Here is a 17,881-nt window from a genome sequence, read left to right as displayed (position 1 = left end):
AAAGGAATAAGGGGAATGACACTATTTGAGAATAGTTTGTGATGTATTTGAGTTTCCCTGATGTTCTAGAAACAATCTCAGAGCCATTTAGCAATGGCGGGAGACCTGAGTTTGATCCCTGGGTTGGAAAGATCCCCTGGAGGAGGGCATGGCTACTCACTCCAGTATTCTTGCCTGGAGAATCCCCATAGACAGAGGAGCCTGGCAGGCTACAGTCCATGGGGTCACAAGGAGTCAGACACAACTGAGCAACCAAGCACAGCAAGCACAGCACCTTCCTCAACAAGGAACTGAGAGAATTGTGTCACAGACTACTCTCAGGTAGTTCAGCAGGAGAATGCCACATAACACTCACACACAGAGTGGTATAGCCTTTGTGGTAGTAGTAGTAGTGTTAGTCGCTCAGTCATGTTCTACTCTTTGTGACCCTATGGACTGTAGCCCGCCAGGTTCCTCTGTCCATGGGATTCTCCAGGCAAGAATACTGGAGTGGGTTGCCATGATCTCCTCCAGGGGATCTTCCCCACCCAGGGATCGAACCCAGGTCTCTGGCATATGCAGAGAGATTCTTATAAGTGTTAAAAACTGGTTACTCCGAGTAACAAGAGTTGCTTACATTATTTTTATAACTTTTCTACAAATTTGATATTATTTCAAAGGAAAAAATTCAAGGGGGAGGAAAAAGGAAAGAGCTTACTAAGGAGGAGGCATTTGAACTGTATCATAGAGGCTAAATTCACCAGGTAGATAAGAGAAACACAGACAAATATGTAGAAAGCACTATCAATGTGAAAGAGCATGACTTACATGCAAGGTAATTCAGTATGGTAATTTCTACATCATGATAAGAATACGTTCTCCCAAATATCTATAGAGAATTAGCTTGGGTTTTCATTAATCTGATGTTTATTGAATCTTACTGCCCAAATTCAAGAAATGTTTATTTAGCAAATTATTGGACTGTGTTTATGCCAAAGAAAGCCATTGTTTTGTATACTTATATCACTGGAAAATCCTATGCTTTAAACATCCTGAAGTTTTATTTCTCTTTGATAGCCTGAAATTATTCATGGATATGTAGAAATGATAAGGCCACTTGCTTGGAAGAGTTTGAGCAACCTTACGATGAAATTTACAGTAGAAATTTAGTGTCCTCATACACCTAAATTGAAAAGCAGTTCTCATTTTGATAGAACCTCATTATTAGTGATAATTTGGAAATTTGGATCAACAGAAGCAGTAAAAATAAAAAATCTGTAATTAAGCATTTTGTCTCATCAATGTCTATATTAGGGAAATATTTTAGAGTGGAGCTGAAAAGAATCTTTTTGTAAGAAGCTTTCAAACAGCAAAATGAAGTGATTTAGTAGTAATTTTCACCTTTAGAAGTCAGAGTGATCGAGTGCTAATCATTTTTTAAACCGGTGGGTTTTTTTTTAACTCTTTTTCCCTTCATCTTTTCAATTTATTTCTTAAATCTGGAGATGATGATAGTCACTTAAATTATTTATATTGCAAATCTTTGATAGCAAGACTTCTATATGTATCTTGAAAAATATCTAATGGGTCTGTGCTCCATATAGAGAATAATTTCTAGACGTATATGTGAAAGGTAATGGACCTAGTACTTAAACAGCATCCATTCAGTTCCTTGCTAAGGAAGAAGAGCCATTGCTGAATGGTTTTCAGATTGTTCTTGGAGTATAAGGAAAATTTATCACAAAATTTCTAGTGAGGTAGTTTAAGATCATGAAATAGACTTAAACTTTAAAAAATTTTCTGAAGCGATTTTAATTTTTCCATATTCTCATATAAATGTGTATTTATATCTACATAATCTCTGTATAATGCTCCTCTTGGAGTTCTTCTGTCAAAGCACTGAAGCATCGTCCAGTCTGAATTACTTATTATAAGGTGAATTTTCTTCCATTTTGAGACTGAGCTATTAGAGGTTTTGCTTAAATGAAATAAAGCCAGAGTTGTTAAGATTAATGATGTAATTTGTTATTATAAGTGTCATTTCTAAGGATTAGTAAGATAGGATATTAATTTTCATGGATTCTTGATGTTTACTAGAATAGTTGAATTTTATGTTGTAAAAAATGTCAGTTGGATCTTTTTGTGATGCTGTTTGTAGAAAAGTTTATGAAAGATTGAATTGCTAAAATTAGCATACTTGATTTTATTGTGTAACAAAAATATGCAAGCTCTTAAAAATCTGTAAAAGTTAAGAATTTAATCATAAGAGAATGTGAAATAGTATGTATTTATCTTTTCTCTATACATAGTTACAAATAAAAGTAACTTGTAAGCCTCATGTTTTGCATATTTTAAACTATTTTTATATATCTGGAAAACGTCTTTTTCGAGACATTTTCTGGAAATACCTGGAAATTTACTTTTTGTTTTTTATGATTGTAATGGTTATAGTACTTTGTATTGTATTTGCATATGTAGAAAGAGGGCTGTTTTGAAGCATCAGGAGGTATACTTAATTATATAAAATTATAGTTGTTTTTATTAAGTATACTTAAAATTCTTTTAGAGTTCATAATGTTTGTTGCTGCTTCCTCTAAGTATGAGAAAGGGAAAGAATTGAACAATGCAGGTTTAATTTTTCTGTTTGGTTTTTCTTAGCAATTGAAAATACGTAGTGAAGAGCATGAAGACAGAGAATGTTTGAACCAAGCTATTACTGCTCTCATGAATCTCCAAGGTAGTATGGACCGAATTTACAAGCAGTATTCACCTAGACGCCGACCTGGGTAATTCCACACTGTTGAAAATACGAATGCTTACGCAGTATTTCACTTATATCTGATGTCTGGTTTTCTAAAGTGTTACTTACAGTGATAGTTGCATTCTTGAAAATTATATTTTTGTTTTACATTTTTATTTTGCCCTTTAGCCTTTTAAAATTGGTGTTGTCATATTGTTAAGATATATTTAACAAAATTTTTAAAAGATATATTTAATAACATATTATTTATATAAGAAATTTAATATTATTTTCATTTCAATTCTTAGGACCTCAGGAATCATGTCAAGTCTCTACGATTTCTCTTTCTGAATAATGAAATTGAAGCATGTATTATTTAATGGCAAAGTTAGGAGAAAGTAAATGCTGTGTGCAAAATTTAGTGTTTAGTTATTTAATATTTTTGTCACTTGATTTAAAGTAGTTTATACTTCAGGCAATTAAGGTTGCTTAGCCATTGAGTAAGCTAAATTTATCTTGTTTTTTGTGTGTGTTTTTTTTTTTTTTTTAGGGATCCTGTTTGCCCTTTTTATAATCGTCAATTAAGAAGCAAGCACCTGGCTATTAAAAAAATGAATGAAATTCAGAAAAACATAGATGGATGGGAAGGCAAAGATATTGGACAGTGTTGTAATGAATTTATTATGGAAGGCCCGTTGACAAGAATTGGTGCTAAACATGAACGGCATATTTTTCTCTTTGATGGCTTAATGATTAGCTGCAAACCCAATCACAGCCAGTCACGCCTTCCAGGATGCAGTAGTGCAGAATACAGATTAAAAGAAAAATTTGTCATGAGGAAAATACAAATATGTGATAAAGAAGATACTTGTGAGTGCAAACATGCTTTTGAATTAGTATCCAAAGATGAAAACAGCATAATATATGCTGCTAAGTCTGCCGAAGAGAAAAATAATTGGATGGCAGCACTTATTTCCCTTCAGTATCGTAGTACTCTTGATCGAATGCTAGATTCAGTATTATTGAAGGAAGAAAATGAACAACCATTGAGATTACCAAGTCCTGAAGTGTATCGTTTTGTGGTAAAAGACTCTGAGGAAAACATTGTTTTTGAAGACAACTTGCAGAGTAGAAGTGGAATCCCCATTATTAAAGGAGGAACTGTGGTGAAATTAATTGAAAGGCTAACATATCATATGTACGCAGGTATGTGGAGCTCTTTACAAGTGGTTATATAGGGCAGAGGATATCCAAAACCTTTTCAAGATTGTTCAGAAACACTTAGGGCCTAGGAAGAAAATAGACTGCCTCTAAAATTTAAAAGGAATACTACAGAATCAATAGGAATAAATACCTAATTAAATGTCTATATAGTGTTAACTTCGTTAATAAATATTCATCAAAATTTTTTGTTCATGAATCTTGAATTTGAAAACATCCCTTTATCAAGAAGCAGTCCTTTATCAAGAGATACCACAATTGGCAGGAAAAGCAACAGTGGGAGGAACCAGGAAAAAAAGAAAGGAAGGAAGGCCTCCAAAATATGCTACTTTGAATTAATTAAACTGAGTAAATTGAATATGCAATGTGTTCTGTGCTCTGCCTTTTCAGATCCCAATTTTGTTCGTACTTTTCTTACTACATATCGTTCATTTTGTAAACCACAGGAATTACTAAGCTTACTGATTGAACGGTAAGAAAAATACTTATTTCACTTATTTTTACATTTTTTAAAAAGTTAACTTTTTTACCTTGCAAAGTGCTAGGTACCCAGTATGCACTCAGGTAGTTTTTGAACATAATTTATTCAACATTAAATTCACAGTATTATTATTCTCTTCAAGTAGCATACTTACTGAAATCCCTGTTTATAACAGATCTTTTCAGATTCTAGCAAAATTTATAGTGGTAATCTTTTATAGGATAAAAAATATGAATTTTAATGAAATTTTTTCTATGCAATAAAACAATACTTCCTTGAAAGAAGCTTTTCACTTTTAAAACAAACTTTTTATTGTGAAAAATTTCAAAACATACGCAAGAGAAAATATATTCTGTTAATAAACCCCATTTATCAATCATCCAACTTCAATAATTATCTCCTTGTATTTCATCTGTTTTCCTGTTGATTTGAATACCCTAGTCCCAGGATTATTTTGAAGTAAATCCTTGGCAACATGTTTGTCAGTATTATTTCCATTAGTATTTCTAAAAGATAAGTATTCTTATTAAAAGCATAATCACAATATCATTATTAGACCTAAAAAATTAAGATTTCCTTTATTGAGTAATTTTTAAAAATTAAGTTTTGAATTGGCTTTTTCTTTTTTACTGAGTATGTTAGTGGTATTTTAAAATGCTTTATAGGTTAAACTGTAGTATTTGAGCTTCAACATAATTTTGTTTTATATTTTAAAACTTAACCAGATTTTTATCTGGACCTCTATCATTATGTTATTCCATGAAGCTAACTATACCAGACTCAGTCAGTATAATGTGCTATGAAGATTTACTTGGTTGCCTTTTCACGTTCAAAATAAGGAATGCACATATGTTATATATATATTTATTTATTTATATTATTTATGTGAAAGTGTTAGTCACTCAGTTGTGTTTGATTCTTTGTGACTCCACGGACTGTAGCCCACCAGGCTCCTCTGTCCATGGAATTCTCCAGGCAAGAATATTGGGGTTCCTATTACCTTCTCCAGAGGATCTTCCTGACCCAGGGATCAAACCCCGGCCTCCTGCATTGCAGGCTGATTCACCACTGTCTGAGCCACCAGGGAAGCCCCATTATTATATTATAGCTACATTTCCTATGGTTGGGGAAGGTGTTTTTTTTTTTAAACTTTGATTTTTTTTTCCACTTAGTTATGTTTTTTAAATACTATTTAAAATTCAGTGTGGGACTTCCTTTGGATTAATATTCATTTATTTGTGGAAACATATTTACTTTCATTTTAATAAAATAAATATTAAAGATAGGATTAGATAAGGTATCTCTGTTATGTTTTTAAAGAGGTCATACTCTGTTGATTGTCTTCTTGGATCTTTTCCATTGACCTTTTCTACGTTGGTCAGTGCTAGTTATTAAACTTTTGATAAAAATAAGAATATAAGTATTCAGTACTGTATAGCTAAAGGGCAATGTTTTGTAGTATGTAGTACTTTAAGAGAAGTTTATCAGTTTCAGTTTTCACATAAATGGTAGGAAAGAAGTTTGCTTATTAGTTAAAGTGTCTTTCCTGCTATATTTGAAATCCTCATTTCTGAACAACAAAAAATTTCTCTCATTTTGCTTTTCTTCTTAGATTTGAAATTCCAGAGCCAGAACCTACTGAAGCAGATAAATTGGCGTTAGAAAAAGGCGAGCAGCCCATCAGTACAGACCTTAAAAGGTTTCGCAAGGAATACGTCCAACCAGTACAACTTAGGTTTGGCCTGAATATTGTATTTTTTATGTGTCATTCAATTTTCAGTATATAGTTAGCACAAAAATTTTTACCTCTTAATTCAGATGTAGGTTATTTTATTAATTGCATAGCAGTTAAACTTTCAAGTTCTATGTGACTGCTACTGCTACTGCTAAGTCGCTTCAGTCGTGTCCGACTCTGTGTGACCCCATTGACAGCAGCCTACCAGGCTCCCCCATCCCTGGGATTCTCTAGGCAAGAACACTGGAGTGGGTTGCCATTTCCTTCTCCAATGCATGAAAGTGAAAAGTCAAAATGAAGTCGCTCAGTCGTGTCCAACTCTTAGTGACCCCATGGACTGCAACTTACCAGGCTCCTCAGTCCATGGGATTTTCCAGGCAAGAGTACTGGAGTGGGGTGCCATGAAGCTACTCTTAATTCCCTGAAGAAATTTAATTATTAAAATATACTGTGTTATATGCATCAGATATCTCTCACAGGTAATATGTTATGGCTTATAGGCTAGGGTACCTAATAAGTAAAAATATTTTAATTTTATATGAATTTTGCCTACTGTCAGTCCTCTCTACCCTTTTGATTTCATTTTTGTCTCAGTGTGATCATTTAGTAATCCTAGACTTTTTTCTGTTTATAACATTTATGAAAGTTCTAGTTCTTTCCCTACTCTCTTCCCACAAGATACATCGATATATGTTACTTACCTGCTGCTGCTGCTAAGTCGTGTCAGTCATGTCCGACTCTGTGCAACCCCATAGACAGCAGCCCAGCAGGCTCCCCCGTCCCTGGGATTGTCCAGGCAAGAACACTGGAGTGGGTTGCCATTTCCTTCTCCAGTGCATGAAAGTGAAAAGTGAAAGTGAAGTCACTCAGTCGTGTCCGACTCTTCGTGACCCCATGGACTGAAGCCCACCAGCCTCCTCCGTCCATGGGATTCTCCAGGCAAGAGTACTGGAGTGGGTTGCCATTGTCTTCTCTCTGTTACTTACCTAAACAATGTCATTTCAGTATTTGTTTTTTCATGACTTAAAAAAAAATTTATTGAAGTACAGTTGATTTATAATCTTGTGTTAGTTTCAGGTGTACAGCAAAGTGATTCAGTTTTATATATACTTTTTATCTTTTTTAGATTGTTTTCTATTATAGGTTATTACAAGATAATGAGCATAGTTCCCACTGCTATACAGTTGGTCCTTGTTGGTTATCTATGTAGTAATTTCTAAAAATGTATTTAGTAATAGCATCTGCCAGTTGTTAACGTTACTCTGTGTGCCTAAGTGCTTGATCTTTTTTATTTTGTCCTTCACTTCGTTTAAAAGAAAATTGAAAGTTAACAGAATAAAGTAATTTGAGATAGGTCGTATAAAAGGAGTGACAGGACAGGGTTCAGACTTACATCTGACTGCCTGAGCCAGTGCTTGCTTGTTCGTTTCAATGTTCAGTGAGCATTGAAAATTGAAAGCTCCTTTGATTAGGCCTATTTATAGTGCAAGTGAAAATCATAGGAATCATAACCTTTTCCATGGGAAAACTGAGATATCTTATTAGTTATATATGATTAAATATTTCTCCTGTAAATGTTAGGGTTCCTTGATTAATGTTAACCATAAACTGAAAATTTAAAACTAAGTGTATTAAATGTTTATTTTCAAGGATAATTACCACAAATAAATGCAGTTTTGGAGGAATGATGATGCTTCCAACTATATAGCTTTTAGCCAAAACTTTTAGTATGTCATTCTTTGTGTAAGAAGATAATGCCTTAAGCCACTGAGCTAACCAGGCCCTTAAGGTTGTTTTATTCCAGATACCATTAGAAATTTAGAGTATTTTCTTAGTCTGGGGAAAAAACTATTGCCTGACAATTACTGGGTGGTTGTGGAGGGTGTAGGTGGGAAGATAACCTAGAAATAGTCATTCATTGAAATAATGAAGGAAAAATGCTAATGAAATTAATGTATACTAACTGTATCTTTGTGATGGAGAATGGAATGTTATATTTGTGTCAATTGTTTACATCTTTATTTGCAAGGTATAAGTAATTATTTATGAGGTACTATAAAACAAAATGGGCTTCCCAGGTGGTGCCTGGTGGTAAAGAACCCGCCTGCCAGTGCAGGTAGATGTAAGAGACTTGGGTTCGATCCCTGGGTTGGAAAGATCTCCTGGAGGAGAGCATGGCAGCGCACTCCAGTACTCTTGTCTAGAGAAGCCCATGGACAGAGGAGCCTCGCAGGGTGCAGTCCATAGGGCTGCACTGAGTTGGACACAACTGAAGCGACTAAGCAGCAGCAGCATAAAACAAAATAGCTCGGTCAGAAATACTTTTGTCTTTTGAAATAAAGGAATGTGAGCCTACCTGCAAATACAGGTAATTTGATGATAGCACTTGCATTTAGAACTAAATACACTAAATCTTAGTTGGTTTTCAAATTTTAGGTCTTTCAAAGAAATCCTTTTACAATTGAAGAACTTAAAAGTAGCTTTTGTAATTATAGAGAATAAATTTTCTACATATGAAAAAAAGAAAAGGTACTTTTCCATGCTTATAAAATTAGAAACTCTTGGGTTTTATATTGGCCCTAGTGTATAAAAGTATCACCATGGCATTAGAGAAGTGAAAGAAGTATAATTGAACGCTTGGGTTTTACTAAAATATGTTTCTTTTCATTTTGTCAGGGTCTTAAATGTGTTTCGGCACTGGGTTGAACACCATTTTTATGACTTTGAAAGAGACTTGGAGCTGCTTGAAAGACTAGAATCCTTCATTTCAAGTGTAAGAGGTATATTATTTAAAGATTTGATTGACTCTTCTGTTGCACATGAGGTTTTGTTGTTTTTTTTTTAATTTATGTGACTTTCAATTTAAGAAGCTAAACTGTTTTTCATTTTAAAAAAGAAGTAAGATTTGGAATAATTTTTATAGACTTTAAGGCTCTCACATATGTTTAGAACCACCTGAAGTGTTAAAGGTTTTTAGGAAAATATTTTTTTTTAAGTCAGAAGTCCTCTTTAGTAAATTTAAAACTTTATCTCGTCTCATGGCTGCCACTCCTTTAACTAATTAAATATTTGTGTAATTTTACCTGTTTATTTTCCTTTATCTTATTCTTCAGTTTTGAATGGTTAACAGCTTCTTGGTATTGGTGGTTTAGTCACTAAGTTGTGTCCAACTCTTGTGACCCCCCGGACTGTAGCCTGCCAGATTCCTCTATGCATGGGATTCTCCAGACAAGAACACTGGAGTTGGTTGCCATTTCCTTCTCCAGGGGATCTTCCCGACCCAGGAATTGAACCCAGGTCTTATACATTGCAGGCATATATTCTTTACCGACTGAGCTATGAGGGAAGCCCTAACAGCTTCTTAAATAATATCTATTTCCCCTGGAAAAGTTTTTGGTATATCTTTGGCACCTGAAAGATAGGGGTTTCCTACCTGAAGTTGCAGAGCACAGTCCATAAAATGAAACTCTAGGCAGTGAGCATCAAACAAATGTATGTATCAAAATATGCAACATATCAGATATATGCTATTGAATCCAGAAAACTCATGTTTTTCCTGATAGTATAAGGCATTAATTAAAAATATTGGCATATTGTAAATTAAATATAGCTTCTTTCATCTCCTACTTGTTCTTTAAGGTGAATTTTACTTAAAATAGAGAATGTGATTTGTTTCCATTTTGAGATGTTTAAAACACATTTTTATCATCTGTGCTTTATAGTACTAAGCTGATTTTTAATTTAATGTTCTTAATGAAGATACTAGATTTTATTTGCTATAAGAAGCTTCTAAAATACACATATTAGAATAAAACAATTAAATGGTTTTGTTTAAAGGCCTTTCCAATACAAGTTAATCCTCAAGATAACTCAGTAGTTGATGAGGGAAAGTTTTTTTGGGGGGGAAGATTTTTTTTTATAATTATATTTATTTGTTTTTAATTGATCGATGACTGCTTTATAGTATTGGCTTGATCTCTGTCATACATCAACATTAATTAACCACAGGTGTACGTATGTCCCGTCCCTCTTTAACCTTCCCATCTCCCTCCCCATCTCACCCCTCTAGGTTACTGCAGAGCCCCAGTTTGAGTTCCCTGAGTCATACAGCAAATTTCCATTGGCTACCTATTTTACATATGTTAGCATATATGCTTCTGTGCTCCCCTCTCCATTCGTCTCACCCTCTCCTTCCACTCCCCTGCTGCCCTTGTCCATAAGTCTTGTCTCTGTGTCTCCATTGCTGCCCTGCAAATATGTTCATCATTACTCTCTTTTAGATGCCATATATGTGCATTAATACACAATATTTATTTTTCTCTTTCTGACTTACTTCACTGTATATAATAGGCTCTGGGTTCCTCCACCTCGTTAGAACTGACTCAAATGTGTTCCTTTTTATGGCTGAGTAGTATTCCACTGTATATATGTACCGCAGCTTCTTTATCCAGTCACCTGTTGACGGACATCTAGGTTGCTTTCATGTCTAGCTGTTGTAGAGTGCTGCAGTGAACATTGGGGTGCATGTGTCTTTTTCAATTTTGGTTTCCTCAGGGTATATGCCTAGAAGTGGTAATTGCTGGGTCATAAAAGGGAAAGGTTTTGTAGAAGCATTGCAACCAATAAGTGAAGAAGGAATGACAGAATTAGAATGTTACCATTTCTCAAACTCACAGTAACATCATAAAAAGACATTTTATGCCTCTTGTCAGAAATATTCTTGCAAGTATTCATGTTTAAGTTTGTCCTGGACCAGATCAATCTGTATATGTTGACTTACAGAAAATACAGAGACAGAGAAATAGGGCTGATGATGCCACAAACATTGAATTGGCAAAATTTAGACTTGGGAAACACCACAAGTGATTGAATTTCAACAAATAAATTGTCTGAAGAAATGAGAGAAAAGAGAGGAACCTGTTGATGAATGGAGTCTTGAGACATACTGACTCAGTGCAGTGTGTACATCTTGTTGGATCCTACTTCCTACAAACCAACTGTGGGAAGACGGTTCCCTGAGACAATCAGAGAAATGTGAATACTAACTAAATATTTGATGATATTAAGAAGATACTGTCATTTTTATATGTGTAATGGTATTGTATTTTTTTAAGTCTCAACTTTCAGATACATACTTAAATATGAATGAAATTATATTATACCTTCGATTTGCTTTGAAATAATATAAGTAGAGGGAGGACATGAGTGATATTAGGTAAAACAGTGGCCGTGAGTTGATAATTGTTCAAAGTAGATGAAAGTTACAAATTATATGAATATTTGCAGTTAATGTTTGTCAAGTAAAGGGCTTTTTTTGTTTGTGTTCTTTTTCTAGGGAAAGCTATGAAGAAATGGGTAGAGTCAATTGCTAAGATCATCAAGAGGAAAAAACAAGCTCAGGCAAATGGTATAAGCCATAATATTACCTTTGAAAGTCCACCTCCACCAATTGAATGGCATATCAGCAGACCAGGACAGTTTGAAACATTTGATCTCATGACACTTCATCCAATAGAAATTGCACGTCAGCTGACCCTTTTGGAATCTGATCTCTACAGGTAGACAATTAACATTAATTTGCTGCTGTGTTTTCAAGAACGTTGAACATTTCTATCTATTTTCAGAACTTTCTGAAAATTATTCATGTGTACTTAAAAAGCCTCATCTATTCTTATAGGCTAGGAAGAAAGTTCATAGCAATTTTTTAATTATAATCTGTTCTGCAAGTGAAAGTCTTATAAATTATTGCTCTTTAGGCCTAGATTAGGTACTAGCAATCCTTCACAAGAGAAGTGGCAAAGAGAAGACTAATGCAATAGAATAAGCAGGCACTTTAGACCGTCACCCAGCTCCTATTCCTGATGCTTTCTCACATTGCTTTAGTTTAACTTGCTTCAGTTAAAAAAGACTGTCAGTATAGATGCTAGGCTCTGGGCAGCTCAGTCCATGGACTATTGAGTGAAATAAACTTTCTTCTTTTTTTTTTTTTTTTCAAATACTCTGTAATAAAAAGTTAGACTTGGGACTTGACTGGGTTAGCTTTGCAAGGCAAATGAATAAAAATTCTTAGTGGAGTAAAGATTTCTTCACTTCTTTTAAGGAGTCTCAAATACTGTAGCTATTTGAAATTAGTATTGACTTTAAGGATTTTTGAAGTAGATGATGAACCATACTTTAAACTTGTAAATAATTTTCTTCTGTTTATAAGAATCGCTAGAAATATGCCTGACTATTTTTATCTGTATCCCATCGTTTGTCTTTATATATAAAGCAGTTCCTGCCATCATCCTGTACCTACACACATCACCCATTTACAGCCTAACTTTAGTATCATGGCTGTGGCATTTCCAGGGTCACTCTCTACTCCAAATCAGACACTTCGCTTTGTCATATTATTTACTTCAAATTTTATTCCAGAATTACTAACTCATGTATCTCAGTCTCTCTTTTCAACTTGCTTTATCAACTTCTTTGTCGGTCAGGTTTTTTTTTAACCCCTATGTTTTCCCAGTGCGTTAGCTTCTTTCTGTCTTCTCCCTCATAATATAAGCTTTCTTCTTTCATTTACAACCCAGGTTCCTGTGAAGAGTAGAGGCCTTGCAAAAAAGAGAGTATAGGCCTTGTAGGTAATCACCACCCACTAACCTGTACCACTATGGTTGTATCAGAAACTTTTCTGCGTTCAGGAGCTGCTTTTGAAATACAAACATCCTTAAGAAATTATCCTGATTAGCAGCCGTTGTTTTTTTAAACTGAGATTACACAGGGAAAAGCAAGAATATATAAAGTTTAACGTTAGTGGAGAGTGTAGAAAGACACCAGATATAAAACTTGACCTTTAGAACTGGGTTTCTGATTTGCCCTGGTTGTGTTGTTCAGACTTTAGCACACACATCAGAGGTTGTTACCATCTGATTCAGAGTGTCATGTTATATTTTAAATAATTTGGAGTTCGAGTGGTTTTTGTTTGTATTATAGGATTTTTTTAAGGAAAAAGTTTTTTAAATTGCAATTGTAGTTGATACACAATATTATATTCGTTTCACGTGTACATTATAGTGACTCAATATTTTTGTGGCTATTTTATTTAAAATTATTATAAAATATTGGCTGTATTCCCTGTACTATACGATATATCCTTATAGCTTATTTGTTTTCTTCATAGTACTTTGTTAGGTCTTAATTGCCTACCCCAGTTGCTCCTGCCCCTTCTTCTTCCTTACCTATAACCACTAGTTTGTTCTCTGTATCTATGAGTCTGTTATATTCATTTGTTGGTTATATTTTTTAGTCCATATATATGTGATAACGTGTTTTTCTTACTTTGCTTGACTTATTTCATGTTACATAATACCCTCTAGGTTCATGGGCACTTAAGTTGTTTCTTTACTGTGGGATTTGTGATAGGTGGGAATGAAGAGACTTATTACTTAGATAACAAAGCAAATAGTATGAAGTTAGATTTTTCCTTACAGTGTTACATGAATGGACATCAGGAATAAAAAAGCACTGAGCTCTATGTGGACCTACTTTCAAAACATAGAAATACCTTTGTTAAGTGATATGTGTATTATGGAAGAAGGATACCATATGTAAAACATTGACACTCTGTAAACTAAAATTCTGGTGAAATAATAGAACCAATTAAGAAAATTTATTTCCAAGACTGTTCAGAGTACCCTTTTGTACTCAAATCTACTGAACTTTTTTATTATAATAGCCAGGTCTATAGGACAGTGATGGCAATGCCATTGGTCAATATTTTAAAAATCATATAATCCTGAATCACTATATACAGTGATTTTATCTGCTTTTCCAACTGTTTTTTATTAAAAAATATAGACGATAATACAGTAAGGGCTCAACAACAACAAAAGCATTACAAATAAAAGTGAAACCCTTTGTGTGATTCTCTCCAATCCCATTCCTCTTCTTTCTCCCAAAGGATAATTGCTATTCTATATTTGGCATTTACTACTCCTATGTGTGTCTTTATAATTTATATACATACAACCATTCATAAACAACACGTAGCATTATTTTACACATTTTAAGTCTGTTTCTACCTGTGTATCATTCTGTAACTTGTTTTTTTACTTAAATCATTTCTGGCATTTGTTCAAGTTGCTGAGTATCGCTCCAGTCTGCTTATTTTAATTGCTGTATTGTATTCCATTGTATGAATACTCCACAGTTTATCCATCCTCTTAATGATGAGCATTTAGGTTGTTTGGGATTTTTCACTCTTGCAAATTTTGCTTGACTGAATGTTATTAGAAATGCTAGATGATCTAGTATGTATATCTTCAGTGTTATGAGATATTGTGAAATTTTTTGAAAAGTGGTTATATCTGTTTTTACTTGCACATCAGTGATGGGGAGTTCTCTTTTTTCCACATTTTTATCCATTTGGTGTTAAACTTCTTTTAGTGTGATAGCAATAAAGTGGGATTTCATTGTGGTTTAATGTTCTTTTTTCTGAGTAAGAGTTAAAATATTCTTTCATGTCTGTAGCTATTCAGTTCTGTTTCTCTGTAAATTATCTCCTTGTATGTTTGTTCACTTATCTTTTAAACTAGTTATCTTTTTCTTATTAAGCTTTTGGAGGCCTTTAAATAATTTTGATACTGATCCCTTGTAGATTAAGTGCATGGATTTTTGGTTCCACAGGAAAGTTCAACCTTCTGAACTTGTAGGGAGTGTATGGACCAAAGAAGATAAAGAAATAAATTCTCCAAATTTATTAAAAATGATTCGCCACACCACAAATCTCACCCTCTGGTTTGAAAAGTAAGTTTTTACTTACTTTGTATTATTACTTCTTAATATATTTCTATAACATTAAGTCACATATAAGCAAACATTCTGGCTGAAAATGTATATTTTTTCTGTATGAAACAAGGCACTTCTTGCTTTCTAAGCCATGATTTTTTTTTTTTTTTTGGTTAGATGCATTGTGGAGGCAGAAAATTTTGAGGAACGAGTGGCAATACTGAGTAGAATTATAGAAATTCTGCAAGTTTTTCAAGATTTGAATAATTTCAATGGTGTATTGGAGATCGTCAGTGCAGTAAATTCAGTATCAGTCTATAGACTAGATCATACCTTTGAGGTAAGTTTTAGGCTTAAATAGTTTATCTTTTGAGAGGAGATAAAATTAATGTGAAGGAGATTCCTTCTACCACCAATCTTTTTTGAGTAAATTGTTTATAAATAATCTGTCTTACTCCTGAAGCACAGTATCACAATATTAGAAAATACATCAATATATGCTAGTAAACCTAGAATTCATCAAAGAATATGTGTTTTGTGACTATTTAATATGCTTACCTAAATGCTTCCCTAGTGATTCCGACGGTAAGTATTCTGCCTGCAATGCTGGAGACCCAGGTTCAGTCCCTGGGTCTAGAAGATCTCCTGGAGAAGGGAATGGCTACCCATTCCAGTATTCTTACCTGGACAGTTCCACAGACACAGGAGCCTAGTGGGCTACAGCGCATGGGGTCACAACCAGTTGGACTCAACTGAGCGACTAACACTTTCACTTTCAGATGTATAAAGTTCCAAATGTATTTTTTCAGTAGTAGATTGACTGACAGTTTCAAATAAATGACTAAACATATTTTAAATATAAATATACAAATTAATTACCTGTAGTATATAGTTAAGTAACATGGAGAGAATGCTTTCTAAAACTTAAATGTTTTTTTAAATTATAAAAAATAATTGTGTAAACATGGTGTATGTTTTCATGTTTATCATTAAAAATTTGGAAGATATAGAAAGTATAGAAATTTAGAGACTCAGCCATGTAAATATATTTGCCATTGAGAATGTGAACTTTTATAGTGTTACTGGAAAGCAATCTGGCTACAGATGTTAACAGATGTTACACATACTTTTGGACATAGAATAAAAGGCTCAGGACTATAAAATTAAGGTACAAAGATCTAGTTTCTGCAGCATTAATTGTACTAATAGTAGCAGAAAGCTAGATCCAACCTGTATGTCCATCAACAGAATGATTATGTTATCCTATCCCTATCATGTGGAGTATTGGTTGGAGGGGAAAAAAGTGACTAGAATCTTTGTGTGTGTCTTGAAAGAATAGTGTGACATTCAGGGGAAAAGCCATTTCAAAAATCTTTAGAAAAATTAATATAGTATGACTTCATTTTGATAGAACAGAACAGAATAAACTCTAAACATGTAAGTGGAGTTGCACAGCATTGAGAAGAGTGGAAGGATATGTACTCTTCACTTAACATTCATTCTTACAGTGGGTTGTGATTAGTGGGGAGTATAGGGTTAAACTGCTTTCATGTATGTGTTTTTCTATCTGAGTGTTTGCATGTTATTGATTTGTATGGACATATTATATATTAAAGATGTTAATAGTCAAATATTGCCAAATATTAATCTAAGAGACTAATAACTTCAGTTCTCATTTTGTAAACTCTAAAGAAATATATTCATTTTGAGACGTTAGGCTTTAGTTTCTTAAAATATTAAATGTTCAACAATATTTCTTAAAATAGGTATATGGTATAAGGAATAAAAATTTTTAAAAAAGCCTGTTTACCTGGCATCCAGTTTAAAAACCTTTCCCAATTCTATCTCCTTTGTCCCTTCAGAGCCAACTACTGTGCTAAATCTTGTGCTTATCATTCTTTTGCTTTTTTCTATAGTTTTACTATTTGTAGCACTAAACAATGTTATTTTTCTTGTTTCTTAATTATATGTGAATATAATTCTTCCCAGACTTTTTTCACTCAGTATTATTTTCCTAAACTTCATCCATATTGTTTCTTATAATTATAGGCCATTCTTTTTTATAGTTGTATCATATTATAGAAATAGATTCAAGGGATTAGCTCTGATAGAGTGCCTGAAGAACTATACAAACTATAATGTTTGGAACATTATACAGGAGGTGACGATCAGAACCATCCTCAAGATAAAGAAATGCAGAAAGGCAAAATGGTTATCTGAGGAGGGCTTACAAATAGCTGAGAAAAGAAGAGAATAGAAAGACAAAGGAGAAAAGGAAAGATATATCCATCTGAATGCAGAGCTCCAAAGAATAGCAAGGAGAGATAAGAACCCTTCCTAAGTGATCAATGCAAAAAAATAGAGGAAAACAATAGAATGGGAAAAACTAGAGATCTCATCAAGAAAATTATAGAAATAACTTTACTAAAATTTATTTATTTGCTTATTTATTTATTAGTTAATGGTCATTCATATTGTTTCTAGTTTGATGCTATTATCGATAATATTGTCATGAACATTTTCTGCCTGTGTCCTGGAGCATACATATACAAATTTCTCTTACATACCTAGAAGTAGAAGTATTGGATGATAGAATAGATAATGCCCAGTTGTTTTCTCAAATTACTGTGCCAGTTTATACTCGCACTGGAAACAACGAACTCTGGTTGTTCTGCATTCTCACTGACACTTGATATTGTCAGTTCTTTTAATTTTTCTAGTCTTGTGGTTTGGGTTTATAATTTCTTGATTTCTATTGAGTTTGAACCTCTTTTAAGATGTTTATTGGCTCTTTGTATTGTGGAAATTTTTTTACTTTTCTTTGAGTTTTTGTCATGAATTTGTATGAGTTCTCTCATATACTATATTTTAATCCTTTGTCAGTCATGTTTGTTATAAATACCTTTTTTCCAGATCAAAGCTTCTGTTTTCACCATTTTTATTATGTCTTTTG

General features: G+C 33.5%; 1 protein-coding gene across 1 annotated transcript in view; it reads left to right on the top strand.

Annotated features, from left to right (window-relative positions):
• Positions 1-17,881, top strand: part of SOS2 (SOS Ras/Rho guanine nucleotide exchange factor 2) — a 105,631-nt gene that overhangs the window by 66,621 nt on the left and 21,129 nt on the right. The window contains exons 9-16 of the mRNA XM_070797385.1: positions 2,638-2,765; positions 3,270-3,925; positions 4,331-4,412; positions 6,034-6,156; positions 8,833-8,936; positions 11,492-11,714; positions 14,827-14,946; positions 15,106-15,268. Coding sequence (XP_070653486.1) covers positions 2,638-2,765; positions 3,270-3,925; positions 4,331-4,412; positions 6,034-6,156; positions 8,833-8,936; positions 11,492-11,714; positions 14,827-14,946; positions 15,106-15,268 — 1,599 coding nt within the window. The remainder of the gene's footprint in view (positions 1-2,637; positions 2,766-3,269; positions 3,926-4,330; positions 4,413-6,033; positions 6,157-8,832; positions 8,937-11,491; positions 11,715-14,826; positions 14,947-15,105; positions 15,269-17,881) is intronic.

Source organism: Bos indicus, chromosome 10 (assembly GCF_029378745.1).
Source record: "Bos indicus isolate NIAB-ARS_2022 breed Sahiwal x Tharparkar chromosome 10, NIAB-ARS_B.indTharparkar_mat_pri_1.0, whole genome shotgun sequence".
Taxonomy (NCBI): Eukaryota; Metazoa; Chordata; class Mammalia; order Artiodactyla; family Bovidae; genus Bos; species Bos indicus.
The sequence above is the reverse complement of the archived record's forward strand: the minus strand, read 5'-3'. Positions and strand labels throughout refer to the sequence as shown.